Source organism: Geotrypetes seraphini, chromosome 3 (assembly GCF_902459505.1).
Source record: "Geotrypetes seraphini chromosome 3, aGeoSer1.1, whole genome shotgun sequence".
Taxonomy (NCBI): domain Eukaryota; kingdom Metazoa; phylum Chordata; class Amphibia; order Gymnophiona; family Dermophiidae; genus Geotrypetes; species Geotrypetes seraphini.
The window spans coordinates 323428312-323447812 of record NC_047086.1 but is presented as its reverse complement, the minus strand read 5'-3'; the positions used below and the strand labels follow the sequence as shown (position 1 = coordinate 323447812).

At 42.1% G+C, this 19501-nt stretch overlaps 1 protein-coding gene across 3 annotated transcripts in view; it reads left to right on the top strand.

Moving 5' to 3' along the window:
- The window catches only part of DZANK1 (double zinc ribbon and ankyrin repeat domains 1), a 149815-nt gene that overhangs the window by 39091 nt on the left and 91223 nt on the right, over positions 1 to 19501 (top strand). For all 3 annotated transcript variants that reach the window (XM_033937444.1, XM_033937446.1, XM_033937443.1), the window contains exons 8-10: positions 2204 to 2328; positions 10119 to 10204; positions 18504 to 18621. In XM_033937444.1, the coding sequence (XP_033793335.1) occupies positions 2204 to 2328; positions 10119 to 10204; positions 18504 to 18621 (329 nt within the window). The remainder of the gene's footprint in view (positions 1 to 2203; positions 2329 to 10118; positions 10205 to 18503; positions 18622 to 19501) is intronic.

Genomic DNA, 19501 nt, shown 5'->3' with positions numbered 1-19501 from the left:
TTTCACAATGGCCAGAGCCAGAGGAAAGGAAACGCTAGGTAGGTGACCGCACAGGGGAACCAACCCATCTTATCAGTGAGCAGAGCACCAGTGCTCCACCATATCACAGCTACGTATAATAGCAGGAGCTGTCTGAAGTCCCTCATGTGGCAGCTTGCTCATTGCCATATCATTGGAGGGGAACCCCAGTCAAATATCCAGTTAAGGAGCCCTGCACCCCATTACCATCTTTATTCTTGCCTCTTGAATGTCCAGGGCATCAATAGCACTAGCACTAGCAGCCCAGAAGCAGGCCTGATCAGAATTGACTGTAGGATCAATAAGTTGTTAACAATGTTTGGTGTTCTCTCATTCTAATTTTAGGGTCTCTCATTTTGGACTACAGAATGAGAAACCCTTAAATCAGAATGAGAGAATACCAGGTTTTTTTGTGTGTATGCATGGACTTTTGTGCAGCTGCTGTCCATTCAGATCTCCTTGGTCTATTTTTGTCTGTGCTTTCACTTGTGTTCTCCCCCCACCCCCCAATTCTTCTTCACAGTGTTTTTCCGTAGCCACCATCTTTATGCCAACCAGATTCAAAAGGTTTTCCCGTGGGCAGGAGATGGCAGCTTCAGACACCCACTGTAAGTGCTTTTGCTGTGTTGAACTGGATCACAATGTCGTAAAATATAGGACATTTTAAAATGAAGGACCTCCAGTTATTGACTTACATGGCACCCTCCCCCATACACAAGAAGAGAGAGACTAGGAGGGAAGCAGACACCACTGAACTCTTGGGGCTAGATCCTTATCCAAAGAGGAGAAAATAGCCGTATGAGGCATTTTTTAGGGAAGAAAACGAAACTGGAGGCGATGGTGTAGGGTTGTTCAGCACAGGCGGCAACCACACTACTACAAAGGCTGCTATTGGAAAGGCCTGATCAGTCCACAATGTCTAAGCTGAAAGCCATGACACAGAGATCTCACTCTACACTGAGGAAAAAAACTGTGAATCCCTAATTCAAGAGACTTGATATAGAAAATATCCTCTGTCCAAGGAAAGCCCTCAGTACAGAAACAGTGGTAATCTATGCAGGAATCTGCCTCTGTGCAGTAAAAAGAACACCCAACAGAGGAAAACATTTGGTACTGGAAAAAGTGTGCAAGCAAGTAAGCCTAGTTCTTGAAGTATTGCACTGTCAAGTAAAGGATCGGCACCAGAAGCACTCTCAGCATATGAGGCATTCAGAATCTCAGCTCCCATGTCTTCATTGACCATAAGAGTAAGAAAGTTGGCCTAAGGGCATATGAACTTTGAGAAGTGCATGAGTGAAAATCTTTTTTGTAGAAAAGTTAAATGAGATAGTTGACCTCATGAATGATCATAGCTTTACTCTACAAACTCTTTCCTCTCTACCTTGGCAAATCCACCCACCACATGAAAGAGACTGTTTTTTCTTTAAAGAAGGCAGTTCTTGTAAAGGTCAAGCTAACATCAGTGCTTGAGACAAAGGCAGGTGTAGCAGTTTCAAAGGACTTTGTACTAGTAGGATGACCTATGGTCCAGCCTTTAGTCCAACAAAAGACATTTTTTTGAGGGAATGTCACTGGATTTTCTACCACCTTTCTCCATTATTTCAGAAGATAACTTGTCCCTGGTAATAAAGGATAAATAGGTACTAAAAATAAAATCACAGAAAATTGTCTACATTTCTCTCAAATTCTGTTAGATCTTCCAGTTCAACATGGTAATCTGCCTATGTGGTTAGTTTCTCCCATACCTTTATGACTTCTCTTTGCCCCCTCTGTTGAAAACTACAGCATTCAACACTGGATCATATTAAAACATATCAATATGCATTATGATTGGGTTGATTTTAAGATGGTGTAAGACACAGGTGTAATTATTGAATTAGGGGGGTAGTTTTCAACTTGGGTTACTGTTAAGATGGTCTGTTTTACCATAACTTGTGCTATTTTAGTACTGGTCCCATTTTTTTTCAGTGAGACCTATTTACTAATAACCAGGGGTAACAGTAAAATAACCCATCATAACAGTAGTCCATATTAATAACTTTCCCCCTTAATCTTTCCTGAATTAGACTGGGGGGGAAACCTTGGCTATTAAGCAATAAATTGTAAAATTGTGCTCTCTAGACAGATGAAATGTATATTGAAATAAAGGATACTGACTTTTTATATATTGTGCACATAATTTTAGATGTAGAGGTTGATGGATGGATAAGCCACAGAGTTTTAAAAAGTCCACGGTTCTTAGAAAGTCGTTTGGGAGCGCCAACTCATAGGGAGGGTCCAGCTTCAGTGCTGCAGTTTCAGCAGTCAGAGGTAAGAGAAGCTTTTTGGGGGCAGGTCCATTTGCTCTAACTGAGCAGTAATGAATGTTTGGTCACTGCTGCATGGCGGCACTGCATGATTGGCTTAGTACTGGATCTGATGAAACACCTGGTCAATTCTAAATGGTACTTTTAAATTAATACATTTGTTCAGTACCATTACACCAATGGTCAGTGGCACTGAATATACTGCTGCCACAGCAATCCATTTATTTTAATCTAAATATATAAGGTGCAATTCTATAACTGGGTTGCACAAGTTGGGTGTACTAACATTAACATGAACATAATGCCATGCACTGAGCATCAATCAGCCTCCTGCCTGTATAGGTTGCAGAGCCCCGATGCAGGCATAATCTAATTATTCAGTTGTTATTGACATAGGGGGCATAAGATGAAGAGGCACTTGATTGGCACTTAATTGGTATTGGTATTAATTTGGATTTATGCATGCATCTGCCCAGGTACTATTTTATAACGCATGCCTAAAGTATCTCGCAAACAACCCAAAAGGGGACATGGCTATAGGAGGGGCAAGGTCAGGTCAGGGGCATCCCAGATATTTAGACACAGTGTCATAGAATAACAGAGTAACCCTTCTGTTACATCTACACAGGAATCAGTACATTAGGTGATCAATTCATTGCCGCGAACCAGTTTTGCAGAAGTGTGTCTATCACAGCTTTCAGCACCTCCCTCATTCCCAGTGGAGTGGAATGCCCCCTTCAGTTTTTCCTTTTCCAAGTGAACTGCACAGAGATGTTTGTTATCTGCTCTGCTTAGTGTTTCTGATCTGCTCTGCTTAGTTTTTCTTATTTTCAGTTATTAGTTTGTTTTTTTCTGAGGCTTCCTCATATTTGGGAATTCTCTGCCTAGGAAAGGGCGTAGATTCCATGGAATCAGACTGCAGCTCGTAGGGCAAACCTTCGGGTGGACCTGTGGAGCCAGCCTGCTGTGTGCCACTTTAGGTCTCAGAGTCTATTTCCCCGGGAGCCAGCTCGCCTTTTGAAATTTTATCAGAGGCTTGAGTGTAGGCTGTGGCCACCCTGAGTAAGAACCCTCGGGGTATCAGGGAACCGGCTTCAAAGCTGTGCTTCGAGGTTCTGTGGGGATAGTGATCTTGGTCAGAGTTGGATTGACTGGAAGCCCAAAAATTTCTATGTTTGGAGTTGTTTCTATGAAGTTCTGAAGCAAAAAGTCCTTCCTTTCCCTTAAGCTGCAAAGAAAGCTGCCAGGCAGGCACCTTTACAGAACTGTAAGTACAGCCCCATTATTTTCCAGGGGAAAATGGGGGGAGGGTTAAAAGAATTCATTTTTTGAGGGTTTCTGGGGTCAGGGTTCAGGTCCCCCACCTCCAAACCTCCTATTTCAATGTTTTTTGTTTTTCAATAAAGTCTTCTCAGGCCATTTTTGGCGCACATTTTCTGGCGACAGCCATCTTGGATTTTAAACGATCTTTTTTTTTCTGAAGCCTCTATCTGCCTCAAGACCCATCGATTTTTACTAAAATCAAAAGGGATAGACTCCTCAGGGTGTTTTACACCATTTCTTGTCAAGTTTGTACCGGATGGCCCATTCCCACTGTTATCAAACCTGTCCCTGCTGGAATCAAATCTGTCCCTGCCTATCCCCACTGCAATTAAATCTGTCTCCGCAAGTACTCTCTTCTGTCCCCATAAACTTCAGAAGTAGTTATTTCATTTAATTATGCTACTAAATTGGAGGCTCTGGTAGAGACCCATTTACAAATAATCAAAGACACTATTAATTTGGAAATATTAATCGGGAAGAATACATTCTTTGTAAATATGGTCTCTGCCAGAGCCTCTAATGTAAATATAAAATATAAATACTCCAGCTGGTGAGGACCCGCAAGCTATGTCAGCTTAAGTCTTCCTCTGAAGGTGGCCAAAAATCCCTTTTACCAAATCTGGCAGGCAGCAGCAGCGTCCCTAAAGTCACAGATGCTGGCACCTCAGTGGCTCAAGGATGCTGCCAGTGACTGCTATGCTTGGTAGAATTTTATTTATTTATTTATTTCAATTTGTAACCCATCCTCCCCGAAGCTCAGAACAGGTTACATCAGGACATTCACAGTGCAGACATTATACAAAAGTGGGGACATGACAGGTCTTAGGGAAGTGGGTACAACGGGAAAAAATTTGTTGTAATTTCACAGAGACTAAGGGCTCCTTATATTAAGGTGCGCTAGCGTTTTTAGCGCGCGCTACAATGCCGCGCACATGAACCCTGTGCTAAATGGAAAATGCTTAAGCAAGCTCTATGGAAGCATTAGCGTGTAGTGCGTGCGGCAATGCAGCGCACGCTAAAACCGCTAGCACACCTTAGTAAAAGGAGCCCTAAGTTTGAGATTGATCATTAAATACAGGGGCACCAAGGTGGGTTACAGAAAGGGGGAGGCAGTCTGTCAGAGTCTGTTTAGATGAAAAGAATGGTCTTTGCTGCTTGTCGCAGTTCAGCTGAAACGTATGGTCTTCACTGCTCTCTGGAATGTCATCAGTGAGTTCTGAGATCTTATCTGATTAGGCAACTGGTTCCAGAGCTGAGGGATGAAGTGACTGTATGAGCGTTTCTGGGTCGTTTCTATCTGGAGGGATTTTCCATGGGGGATGCGCAGTCATCTTTCCGCGGTTGAGCGAAGAGGGCGATTGGGGGTGTACTGGTGTAGTTTGGAAGCTATGTATGTAGGGGTTATGTTGTGGAAGGGAGTTCTTGTCACCTTTGGAGGAGGTCCTCATCTAGCGGTGCTTGGAGATCCCCACCAGCTACAGCAAGAGTCAGCCAGTACTTCAACACTGGAGAAATAAAACCAGAAATGCATTTCCTCTTCTGTTGAACACAATACAAAGATATTTATTTATTTAATTTTTTTCTATCCCATTCTCCCCAACTTGCTTAGAACGGGTTACAGGTTAACAGTTAACTGGTTACAATTTGTCATAGTTACAATACAATTTTTTATTCTAACTCGACACAAACTAGCAATCTAATACCAATATACATAATATATAGTTTACAGGTTATAATTTGCCATAATTATAGTCAAAGATATTTTAATATAAATTTTTATCCTAACGTGACACATACTGAAGATCCAGTAATAATATATATTTCTCGGTAATCCATCTACAGTAGGCAGGGGAGTTAGGGGAGTTATGTTTTTATTGCTTTCTTAAAGTTCAGGAGTCTTTTAAGGGATCCGATCTGTGGGGGCAGTTGATTCCAAGTATAATGTCCTTCTTTCTCTTTCCTGTCTTTCTCTTCTGACAGTGTGACCAAAATATGACAGTCGTAACTTTATCATTTGGGCTTTGAGTGACATAACCGGTTTAATCTCTTCCAGAATCAATTTGTTAGTTCTTCTGGCTGTCCACGGCACGCATAAAATCCTTCTCCAGCACCAAAGCTCTTCTTTATGTTTATCTCCTTGAATTAGAACAGACAGGAGAATTGATGTCCGAATGCCCTTTCTCCAACTTGCAGACTGTATTACTCACTGCTATGCCCTGTTTCAGGTTGCCACAATTGAACATTAGGTAAGGACCATGGAATCATTTATTGATTACCTTCACTTTGTGCTTGTTGAAGAAATCTGCAGAGCCAATGCTTTGTCCTCGATCCATTCCTTTCCTTCTCACTACTGCCTGTTCCAAAGAAATCATTCCTTACGTCTGATGGTGCTATAAGAACTTTTCATATAATAGTCAGCTTCTTCTTCATCACTGGGTTTATCTGGAAAAACTTCATTTAAGACCAAGAAGAGGCAACACTTTACTAAAGATTGCCCACTAGTATGGCTGATTTCAACCTGCTCTCTATGGAGATCCCCTGTTACAGGTAAGCATCTTTACATAGAAAAAATGAAGGCAGATAAAGACCACATGGCCTATCTAGAAGCATAGAAAATGACAGCAGAAAAGGGCTAAAGCTCATCAAGTCTGCCCACTCTGCTTACCCACCCCGCCAAACCATTCCATCTACTATCCCTTCCTCATCTTTAGAGATCCAATGTACTGGTCCAAAGCTTTATTGAATTCAAATGCACTTTCCAAGCATTCACCACCCTTTCCTCTGAAAACATATTTTCTGAGGTTACTTCTGAATCTATCCACGTTCTCCTTCATCTTATGCCACCTAAGTCTTGCTCCTCTTCCATGTACAAAAGTTCTTCACCCCCTAAATTATACCATTCCCTCAAGTTTTTACAGCCCAAATGCATAACCTTGCATTTCATAGCACTAAATCTTAGCTGCGATTTCAGACCATTTCTCAAGCTCATGTTAACCACACCATGAGGGGTGGCATCCACAAAGAAGCAAATCTTACCAGCAAAATGACCATCTGATATTTGTACCCAGTCATTCAGTAAGTCACTTAGCCCTACCTTGCCTCAGGTACTGTAGTTAGATTATGAGCCCACCTAATTGTGAAATGCTCAGATAGCTGTGCTGATGGGTGGTATATCGAATACAAAGGAAACTTGTTAATCAACAAGCAAAAAAACCCAACAACAAAAAACCCACCAAGAGACTTCAGGTTTGGAATAGCAAGTGACTCTTTATTACACCGTCTTGGCACAGTTTGAAGGAAACTCACCACAGTGTCAATTTGTTGAATATTATTTGCTTATTGAAAGGGCAACATAGATTAATCCCTGACGCAAGCACAGTTGCTGAAACATGGTCTGTGTCAGGCCTTGTAATAAAAGATTCACTTGCTTTTTCAACCCTGATGCTTTTTGTTTCTTTTTTTGCTTATTATTATTGTGTACTTAACAACATGAGAATTGCCATACTGGGACAGACTGAAGGTACATCAAGCCCAGTATCCTGTTTCCAACAGTGGCCAACCTAGGTCCCAAGTCTCTAGCAAGTAGTAAAACAGATTAAGGGGATTGAGGGATACGGATAGAAGTAGTGATAGGTTTTTTTAGGATGAGGCAGGAACCACTTGACAGGTCATGGACCTGATGGGCCGCCGCGGGTGCGGACCGCTGGGCGCGATGGACCTCTGGTCTGACCCGGTGGAGGCAACTTCTTATATTCTTATGTTCTTATGTTGCTTATCCTAGGAATAAGCATTGGATTTCCCCAAGTCATCTCAGTAATGGCCCATGGAATTCTCTTTTAGGAAAATACAAACCTTTTCTAAACCCCGCTAAGCTAACTGATTTCACCACATTCTCTAGCAACAAATTCCAGAATGTAATTACACATTGTATGAAGAAATATTTTCTCCAGTTTGTTTTAAATCTACTACTTAGTAGCTTCATTGCATGCCCCCTAGTCCTAGTATTTTTGGAAAGAGTAAACAAGCAAGTCATATCTACCCTTTCCACTCCACTCAGTATTTTATATACTTTTCTCATATCACCCCTGAGCCTTCTCTTCTCCAAACTGAAGAGCCCTAGCTGCTTTAGCCTTTCCTCATAGGGAAGTCATCCCATCTCTTTTATCATTTTCATCGCCCTTCTCTGTACCTTTTCTAATTCTATTACATCTTTTTTGAGATACAACAACCAGAATTTAACACAGTATTAGAGGCATGGCCATACCATACAGCGATATAAGGGCATTATAACATTTTCATCTTTGTTTTCCATTCTTTTCCTGATAATTCCTAATATTCTATTTGCTTTCTTAGCTACTGCCATGCATTGAGCTGAGAGTTTCAACATATCCTCAACAATGACACCTAGATTCATTTCCTGGACAGTGACTCCTAACATGGAACCCTGCACCACGTAGCTATAGTTTGTGTTCCTCTTTCCCACATGCATCAATTTGCACTTGCTCACATTAAATGTCATCTGCCATTTTAATGTCTAGTCTCACAAGGCCCTCTTGCAATTTTTCAAAATCCACTTGCAATTTAATAACTTTGAACAACTTTGTGTCATCAACAAATTTAGTTATTGCACTAGTTATTCCCATTCTATTTTTTTTTATATTCTTTATTCATTTTTCAATCCTACAAGTGTACAAATAATAAAACATTTGAAATTAAATACATCACTTGAATTTCTTTCTAGTATAACATCAAATATATAAATTTATTCCCTTCCCACCCACCCTTTCCTTTAACATTAAATCAAAAATATACAAATATAAATATTATTTTCTATTGATTAAACCTACAGTAAACTTTAAACCACCTTCCTCCCCCCATTTGCAAATATACTTTCAATAGAAAATGGTGTCTGTTCATTACAGTAAGTTGTCAATGGCCCCCAGATATTTTTAAATTTATTATAATTCCTGTTTTGAATAGCAATTATGCTTTCCATTTTATAAATGTGACATGACGAATTCCACCAGAAGGTATAATTTAATCTTCTGCAGTTTTTCCAATTACTAGTGATATGTTGAATGGCGACTCCTGTCATAATCAATAAAAGTTATTAAAAGTTTTTGGAATGCAATTTGGCCACAAATTAATAAATTGATGGAAAATTATATAGCAATATCTTATGATACAGTGTTATTTGGAATGATGATGAGAAAAAAAAGTCAAATTTCACCAGAAAATAACAAGCTTTTATTAATTATGACAGGGGTTGCCATTCAACATATAACCAACAATTGGAAGAATTATAATAACCTAAATTATACATTTTGGTGGAATACAATATGTCATATATTCAAAATGGAAAGAGCAATAGCAATACAAAGAGGGACATATACTAAATTTATAAAAATATGGGGGCCATTGACAAAATATTGCAATGAATAAATAGTAGGATTTTTCTTCTTCTTTTCAATATCTTCTTTGTGACACACATAGAGGGGGGGTAGTGAAAATAATTTTTACATAATATGCTATAATATGATATACAATATGTAATGTATGATTGAAAAGTAATAGAAGGGTGGGGGGAGGGAGAGGGGAAAATAATATATTTAGAATATGATGTATTAGATATAAAAGTGATATTGTGTATTCATCAATTGTATTTTAATATTTTGTACACTTTATGTAAAACTTGGAAATAAAAAATAATAATGAAAAAAAAAAAAAAAAAGTTATTCCCATTCTAGATCATTGATAAATCTGTTAAAAAGCAGTGGTCCCAGCACAGACCCCTGGGAAACCCCACTATTTACCCTTCTCCATTGAGAATATTGACCAATTAAACCTGCTCTCTGTTTTCTCTTTCAACCAGTTCTTAATCCATACTAAGACATTACCTCTTATCCTATGACTTCCTCAGAAGTATTTTATAAGGTACTTTATCAAATACCTTTTGAAAATCCAAATACACAATATCAACCAGCTCACCTTTATCCACATGTTCATTCATCTCTTCAAAGAAATGCAGTAGATTGGTGAGACAGGATTTCTCTTGACTAAATCTATGTTGGCTTCATTACCGGCGCATTTAAAAGAAGAGGAAAATATCGATAAATTTAAAACAAACTTAAAAACCTTCATGTTTCGGGACGCTTACAATTTATGATCTTCTTCCGAGAAAAAAGGAAATCACAGACCTCTCCCTACTAAACATCTCCTAAGGAAGAGCATAGTTCCCCTAACCTATCATGCTATCCTGTTCCTTTCTTTCCTATAAATGATTATAGTTCCACCCCTCTTCCCTTTTGTCTCGATTTGTCTTGTATCTACCCAAAGTACTGATGGTATGTCATTGATTTTATAATTTTAATGTATTGTAAACCGCTTTAACAGTTTTAAGGTGGTATATCAAATTTTAATAAACTTGGAAACATGATATCACTGTTCTCAAGATCTTTTTTTAAATTCTAGTTCAATGGCTCTGCAGATCCAACTACCAGGAAAAGACTGACAAGTACTGATGCCATGAGAATCCAAAGAGAAACAGACTTCCTCAAGTAAGTATTTTTAAACCATTTCTTTCTGAGTTTTGTGTTTATTATTATTATTTTTAATAATAGCACTCCCATTTCCAGGCATCTCTCCATCACTCTATTCTGCTCCTGGATCCAACATCTCCTTCCTTCTCCCCCTCCCCCTCCATTGTATCTCTTCCCTCCCCCCTCTCTTCAACACCTCTCTTTCTCCCTACCTTGTGCTCTGTGTCCATTCTCTCTATCTCCCTCCATGCACCATCTCTCTCTTCTTCCCATCCATTATGTGCAATTTCACCCTCTCCCCTCACCATGCATGTCTCCACAGGCAGAGATGATTGAAACCTGCTGTGAGAATTCTCCTTCATATATATATTTATTATGGGGTCTTAAAAAGCTCCATTGTAATTAAGTGGTATTTTAATAGAAATTGAATAAATATTTTTGCATTGAAAATGCATATATTTGTAAGAGTTATTGGCTTGGGGAGTGGTCATGTTAGGCAGAATTTCAGTCATCCTAGCTCACTCTGTGATGTCCGTCCCTAAAATGTTGTTTCTGGGTCATGGCAGCAAATTGCACACACTGCCTGCTGCTAACCCAGAAGCCTCTCTTTTGCTGCCCGTTAAAGCAACAACTTAGGGAGAGAGAGCTTTGAGTGGTGGAAGGGGAGGGAAGGAATAGAAGATGCTGCACAAACTGATATGGGGTTTTGTTTTGTTTTAAAGTGAAAAACACATGTCATTGGACATAGGGGTGGATAGGAGAGAGTGATATTTCATGGGGAGAGGAAAAATGTTTGCATGTAATGATGTAGAGAGGAAAGGAGAGAAGCTGCATGTGGGGATAGAGATGTTTGACCTAGGACACAAGGCAGGGAGAGAGATGGTTGGTGGACAGTGGGAAAGAAACGGAATATGGCAGTGGAAAGGAAGAAGGGAGAGAATGCTGCATGGGGTGAGGGGGAAGGGAGATACTACACCCAGGGCACAAGGGAGGGAGACATAGAGATATTGGACATGGGGATGGATGAGAGAGGGAGAGACATACACAGGAGAAGATGATGGGAAAAAGAGGGAGATGTTGGAGCCAGAAGCAAAAGGGAGTGATGGAATTATTCCTGACAATGAGATTGAGGGAAGAGATTGGAGAAAATGCTAGATCATGGGGGAGAGTGCAGAAGGGAAGAGAGAAGGGACAGGAAGATGTCAGGCTACAAGGGTGGAGAGGAAAGGAAGAGGGAACAGATGCTGGACTACAAGAGTGAAGGAAGAAAGACGCTGAGAATGGTAGAACCCTGAGAGAGAGGCCAGGAAAGGGAGGATGCGATAACAAGGACATAGAGGGAGGATAGTTATTTCAGAGGGTAGAAATTTGGTAATGGGGAGTATGTAGAAGAAGCAAGGGAATGAAGAGTGGAGGAAGGAATGAGATGGGGAATGGGAGAGAAGATGGAAATTTGATAGGTAGCTGAAAAGTGAACAAGAGGAGAAGAAGGGTGAGAGGCAGAAAAGAGCTAAAGTGGAATGATGAATATGTCAGAGGCAGATGTAGTGAGGGAATAGATAGGAGAGAGAAGAAAAGGCAAATGGACAGAAGTACTGTAGGGGGCCAGGGTCCATTTGTGAGTGTTGAGTTTGTGGCTGAAGAAGTCTGCTATCACGTTTGATTTTCCTGGAATATATACTGCTTGCAGGTCCACTTGAAGACACAGAGCAAAGCACCAAAAGTGATAGGCCTCTCTGCAGGGAAGCAGGGATCCAGAACTTCCTTGTTTGCTTACATAGAACATCGCCATTTGGTTAGCTGTTTGTATGAGGAGTTGTTTTGTGTTGGATGCATGGTTGGAAGGCTCATAGGGCATAATAGACTGAGCAAATCTTTAAGTGATTTATATGGAGGCATAGTTCCTTTATAGTCCATCAGCCTTGGATTTTGAAGCATTTGTTGTAATGGTAAGATGAGGTGGTGGAGGTTGGAACAAACAACCATCCTGAAATGAAGATGAAGGTATCCACCACTGAGGAGAAGTCTTGACAGGGTAAGAACGTCTTCGGACACCGACTAGCCCGCCTGCTTCACAGGGCTTTAAACTAGGTAAGTTGGGGGAGGGTACCCATTCACATATTAGTGCAGAAAGGAATTATCCTGATGAGGTGAGTCGAAACTCCGCTTCCATGTCCAAGGTAAGTACCCACATTGCAAACAGTTCTTTGGGAGTCACACCGACTCGGGTAGGATACGCCTCACAGGGACTTAGCAAACACAAGATATGGAGGGCCATGTATGTCAATGCACACAGTTTAGGTAACAAAATTCTAGAATTGGAGGCTGAAATAAGGAATGCCGACCTAGATGTGGTGGCAATATCTGAAACTTGGTTCACGGACTCACATGGGTGGGATATGGCTATACCGGGCTACAATCTACTTCATCAGGACAGAGAGGGCAGGTTAGGAGGGGGGGTAGCTCTATACATTAAAGAGGACATCAAAACCACCAGGATCACAGATGTCAAGTACACCGGGGAGTCCCTCTGGGTAAACCTGGCAAGAGGCAGAGAAAAATGCCTGTATCTAGGTGTGGTTTACAGACCCCCAAGACAACTGGAAGACATGGACGCAGAATTAATTGAAGACATAGAGAATATCACTCTACGAGGAGAAGCTGTACTGCTAGGGGACTTCAATATGCCTGATGCAGACTGGAACTCATTTTCAGCGACAACCAGCGGTAGCAGGAGGCTCTTAACCTCCATAAAGGGAGCACGTCTCAAACAAATGGTAACGGAGCCCACTAGGGCCCAGGCGATCCTCGACCTGGTACTCACCAACGGGGAAAGCGTTTCAGAGGTCTCAGTAGGAGATACGCTAGCCTCCAGCGACCACAATATAGTATGGTTCAACCTTAGGAAAGGCTTCCCTAGATCAAACACGAAAACAAAGGTACTCAATTTCCGGGGCACAGACTTCACACGCATGGGAGATTTCGTCCATCAGACGCTGCAGGACCAAGCGGAGACTGATGATGTAGAAGCTAAGTGGTTAACACTGAAATCAACCATACATGAAGCAACTAGCCGCTTCATAAAATCAGTAAATAAACGACAAAGAAACAATAAACCCCAATGGTTCACCGCGGAGATCTCGCACCTCATTAAGGAGAAGAAAAAAGCGTTTCTCTCCTACAAGCGCACGGAGAAAAGAGAGGCAAAAGTAGAATATAGGACCAGGTCTACAGCGGTCAAAATGGCAGTTAGGGAGGCAAAACTTCAAGTGGAAGAAATTCTGGCAAAAAACATTAAAAAGGGGGACAAATCCTTCTTCAGATATATTAGTGACAGAAAAAGGAACACAGGCGGGATAGTACGCCTTAGAAGACCGGACGGAAGTTACCTGGAAGCAGATTCCGATAAAGCTGAACTACTGAATGAATACTTCTGCTCAGTCTTCACCTGTGAGGCACCGGGACACGGTCCCCAGTTGAAGGCAACACAAAGCACAGAAGACCCGTTTCAGAATTTTGAGTTCACACCAGGTGAAGTTTACAGTGAACTGGCAAGACTCAAGGTGAACAAAGCCATGGGACCAGACAATTTGCACCCAAGAATGCTCAGAGAATTGAGCGATGTCCTGGCGAAACCGTTGGCTGAGCTATTCAATCTCTCCCTAAGTAAGGGGAAAGTTCCCCTGGACTGGAAATTAGCTAATGTCATTCCTCTGCATAAAAAGGGTTGCAGGGCAGAGGCTGCGAATTATAGACCGGTGAGTCTCACATCAATAGTGTGCAAACTCATGGAAACACTAATTAAAAGCAAATTGGACACGATCTTGAATGAAGGGAATCTTCGGGATCCCAGTCAGCATGGATTCACCAAGGGTAGGTCCTGCCAATCCAATCTCATCAGCTTCTTTGACTGGGTAACAAGAATTTGGACTTGGGAGAGTCTTTGGACGTCGTGTACCTGGACTTCAGGAAAGCTTTTGACAGTGTCCCACACCGCAGGCTGCTAAGCAAGATGGAATTGATGGGGTTAGGAGAGACACTAACTGCATGGGTCAATGATTGGCTGAGTGGCAGACTTCAGAGGGTGGTGGTTAATGGTACCCTCTCTAAAACATCGGAGGTGACCAGTGGAGTGCCGCAGGGCTCGGTCCTGGGTCCACTCCTTTTCAACATATTCATAGGGGATCTGACTCAAGGGCTTCAAGGTAAAATAACACTATTCGCCGATGACGCCAAACTATGTAATATAGTAAGTGAATGCAGTTTACAGAATTATATGGCGCAGGACCTGCTTACATTGGAAAGTTGGTCCTCAACCTGGCAGCTAGGCTTCAATGCTAAGAAATGTAAGGTCATGCACCTCGGAAGCAGAAATCCATGCAGGACATACTTCTTGAAGGGAGAAACTTTAACTAGGACTTCAGCAGAACGAGATTTAGGAGTAATCATCAGTGCAGACATGAAAACTGCCAATCAAGTGGAGAAGGCTTCATCTAAGGCAAGGCAGATATTGGGTTGTATCAATAGAAGTTTCGTCAGCCGAAAGCCTGAAGTCATAATGCCGTTGTACAGGGCCATGGTGAGACCTCATCTGGAGTACTGTGTGCAATTCTGGAGGCCACATTACAGTAAAGATGTGCGCAGAATTGAATCGGTTCAACGGACGGCCACCAGGATGATCTCGGGGCTCAAGGGTCTCTCGTACGAAGAGAGACTGAACAAATTGCAGCTCTACACTCTTGAGGAACGTAGGAAGAGGGGAGACATGATCGAAACATTTAAGTACCTCACGGGACGTGTCGAAGTGGAAGATGATATTTTCTTTCTCAAGGGACCCTCGGCCACAAGAGGGCACCCACTCAAACTCAGGGGCGGAAAATTTCATGGCGACACCAGAAAGTATTTCTTCACAGAGAGAGTGGTTGATCATTGGAACAAGCTTCCAGTGCAGGTGATCGAGGCAGACAGCGTGCCAGACTTTAAGAATAAATGGGATACCCATGTGGGATCCCTACGAGGGTCAAGATAAGGAAATTGGGTCATTAGGGCATAGACAGGGGGTGGGTAAGCAGAGTGGGCAGACTTGATGGGCTGTAGCCCTTTTCTGCCGTCATCTTCTATGTTTCTATGTTTCTATCTGGAATTGAAATCAGTTGATTCCGGCATAACTTGAGTTGCCATTGTAAGGGCCGCATGTGGAGTCTTCTATGAAATTTGATGCACTGGAAAATGTGAGGATTCTCTCATCTGTTCCCCTCTGGGGAGATAGGCACATGTTGTGATGGTGTTTTTGGTGTGCTCCAGTGAATGTGAGTGAGTGAATAGGAGCAAGGTGTAGTGTTTTGAAGTTGACAATTAAACCCAAAGACTGCAGGTTGTCTAATGCAGTGTTTTTCAACCGCTGTTCCGCGGCACACTAGTGTGCCGCGAGATGTTGCCTGGTGTGCCGTACGGTCAGGGCCGCCATCAGGGCAGTACCACCAGTCTAGGGAGAGGGGCGGTCCGCCCCACGTGGACAGGAGAGAGCTGGACGGGGGACCCACGGAGTTCAATACATCTCGAGCCACGAGGCTCGTCTTCTGTTCCTGCCTGCCCTGCAGCTAACATATAGCCGATCGCAAGCGTTCTCCGATGTCAGCGCTGACGTCGGAGGGAGGGCTTAAGCAAAGCCTGCCCTCCGATGTCAGCGCTGACGTCGGAGAATACTTCCGTTCGGCTATTTGTGTGCGGCAGGGCAGACAGGAAGCAGAAGACAAGCCTCGCGGCTTGAGCTTCGTTTTGCTGAGAAAGTTGCAAAGATGGGCTGGTAGGCAAACACGGAACACAAAAGGGGGGAGGGAGTGCGTTTTGGACACAAGGCATGAACTTGGGAGAGAGGAAGGGAGGGAAAGAGATGCTGAGGTGGGGGAGGGAATGCGTTTTTGGACACAGAAGAAATGGACTTGGGAGAGAGGAAGGGAGGGAAAGAGATGCTGAGGTGGGGGAGGGAATGCGTTTTTGGACACAGAAGAAATGGACTTGGGAGAGAGGAAGGGAGGGAAAGAGATGCTGAGGTGGGGGAGGGAATGAGTGTTTGGACACAGAAGGCATGGACTTTGGAGAGAGGAAGGGAGGGAAAGAGATGGTTGTGTACATGGGGAATAGAAGAAAGGAGAATTTTTGGTCATAGGGAGGGAGTGAGGTACAGATAGTGGCATACCAGGGTGGGGGGGGGGCGGTCTGCCCCACCCCGGGTTTACGTCCCAAGGGGGTGCACAGCTGGCCACCCTCCAGTGTTGTCCCTAGGCCGGCAAACTGCGGCTCTTTAGCCACTTGAGTGCCACCGCCGCCAACGGTGTTGTTGGCGGTGGCAGCATTATAAAATACTTTCTTTGTGTTTATTTGATTCCTATTCAAGAGAATTACTTTATATATAGTCAATATAGGCACAGAGTTAAATTTTTTAACATTTTCTAATGGTGGTGTGCCTCGTGATTTTTTTCATGAAACAAGTGTGCCTTTGCCCAAAAAAGGTTGAAAAACACTGGTCTAATGTGACCCGGATGGTGATCCCTTGAATAAGCCAGTCATCTAGATAAGGGAAAACGATGTGATGCTGATGCTGCTTGCATAGGTGCACTGCCACTACTGCTAGGCACTTCATGAAGACTTGAGGTGCCAAAGAGAGGCCGAACAGCAGAACCTTGTATTGGTAATGGTTGTTGAATAACTTGAATTAGAGGAATTGTCAGTGGAAAGGATGAATAGGGATATAAGTGTAGGCATCCTTGAAGTCTAGAGCAGCCAGGCAGTCATTTGGTCTCAGAAGAGGTAGTATGGTTGGGAGTGAGATCATTCTGAACCTTTCTTTCCTGAGGTAGGCATTGAATGGACAGAGGTCAAAAATGGGGGAGGAGGCCCTGTGTTTTCTTGGGGATAAGGAAAAATCTAAAGTAGAAACCCAAGTGTGTCTGATGTTTGGGAATTTCCTCTATTTACTGCTGGTGGAATTCTGCACAAAAAATTCAAAATTCTGTACACAAAATTAACAAATTCTACAAGTTTATTTGTCAAAATTTAAACAATATTTTAGCTAATTATCCATATTCAATTTAAAGCATTCAAAATAAAATGCTTTTTCTCTACCTTTGTTGTTTGGATATTTTGGTTTACCAGTTTCTCTTTTCTGCTTTCCTATCTGTCATCTGGTAATTCTCCTTCAAGTGGTTGCTGTCCATTTGCCTTTTCTTCTCTCTCCTATCTATTCCCTCACTACATCTGCCTCTGACATATTAATAATTCCGCTTTAGCTCTTTTCTGCCTCTCACCCTTCTTCTCCTCTTGTTCACTTTTCAGCTACCTATCAAATTTCCATCTTCTCTCCCATTCCCCATCTCATTCCTTCCTCCGCTCTCCATTCCCTTTCTTCTTTTACATACTCCCTATTATCATATTTCTACCCTCTGAAATAACTATCCTCCCTCTATGTCCTTGCTATCGCATCCTCCCTTTCCTGGCCTCTCCCTCAGGGTTCTACCATTCTCAGCGTCTTCCTTCCTTCACTCTTGTAGCCCAGCATCTGCTCCCTCTTCCTTTCCTCTCCACCTTTGTAGCCTGACATCTTCCTGTCCCTTCTCTCTTCCCTTCTGCACTCTCCTCCATGATCCAGCATTTTCTCCACTCTCTTCCCTCACTCCCATTGTCAGGAATCATTCCATCACTCCCTTTTGCTTCTGGCTCCAACATCTCCCTCTTTTTCCCATCACCTTCTCCTGTGTGTGTCTCTCCCCCTTTCATCCTTTATTCCATCTATGGGGGACTCCAGTCATAGACCTCTTTGCTTTACAGGACAATGCATAGTGCAAGAAGTTTTGTTCCCTTTGACCAGCTCCACAGGCTATCACACAGAATGCTTTTTCCATTCCATGGAGGGAACATCTGTACACTTTTCCACCATTTCCACTTCCTGATTTCTGTCATGAGCTTGGGAAGAGAGGCCGAGAGTAGTGAAGAAAAAACAGAATGATGATGGGCTGCCCCAGACGTCTCCAGGAGCCGTCATTGGCCCCCAGGCTTTGCATTGAAAAACACTGTGTTATAGTACTGAGTGTTTTGATACCTGTTTCACAATTATAAAAATTAATTTTTCATGCGCAGAGGTAATTTTTTTTCTTGCCGATTTTGAAGTACTTTGATTCAGTGGATATACTCTAGCATGGCCAGGAGACCCCATTTTACTGGTCTTCAAAATGGAAAGGTTTTGAGATATCTTTTTTGTAATCTTGATACCTAACATTGCAAATGTTAAAATCTGTTCAATCATTCCGTTGGGTTCCAGGTGTACTCACTGTTTAGCTCCTCGGCCCTCTGACCCTTTTGCACGCTTCTGTCAGGAATGTGGTTCTCCTGTCCCGCCTTTGCCAGGGCGTCGTCTTCCACCCCCTGAAGGAGCACAGGTAAATCACTGTACTACAACATTATGTTTATGTTAATGTTAATTAGGAATAAAGAGAAGTTAAAGGTGTGAATGTCACAGAACAAGCTCTGCAAGAAACAAGGTTATACAAATAACACTAGCTACAAATTTTTTATTTTTTCCATCTCCAACATATTTTCTTCATACTTAGAATACTCAAATTACCTTAGATTAAAGCATATCTACTTTGTTGAACTATTAAATATTCATTGCTCAGTACAATCATCTTGTGTTTTTTGTAGTTAAATTTGACATTAGGTGCCACTGCCAACCAGGTGGCTCCAATTGTTATTGTTGTAAACTACAAGGCAGAAGGTCCATAACTCAATCCCCAAGTAAGATCTTCAATTCAAAAGGTTGGAATAAAAATCCTTTACTTATCTTTCCTTCACTAACTATAATACTGTCTCCTGTTTAAGTTATGCTGAAGAGCTCTAATTAATCAAAATTCAAAGCAGATAAGTTCAAATTTCACTATTTTAGTGAAGGAAAGATATGTAAAGTCTAAAAGAAATTTTTGACACAGATCTTGGGATTGCATTAGATGATTGGTATGTGATAGTGAACATCAAGGGTATACCATCATTAGTAACAGGAGTGTGACTTCAGGAATGTTATTTCAGGTGCCTGGCCCAAAAACAAGCTATATCTTTTGAGTGGGTTGCAGTTCCCTACCTAAATCTAACAGAGAGGACAACACTTAAGTCACTCCTTTTGGATCTGTTTAAAGATACAGACATTTTGGGCTAGTGTAGTGAGGTACATGGCTTCCACTTTGGGATGTGAAGTTATGGGTACAGTAGAACAATTGCTTTTAGATTAAACTGAGTTCCTTTAGGGTCAAGACAAGGGGGAATGCT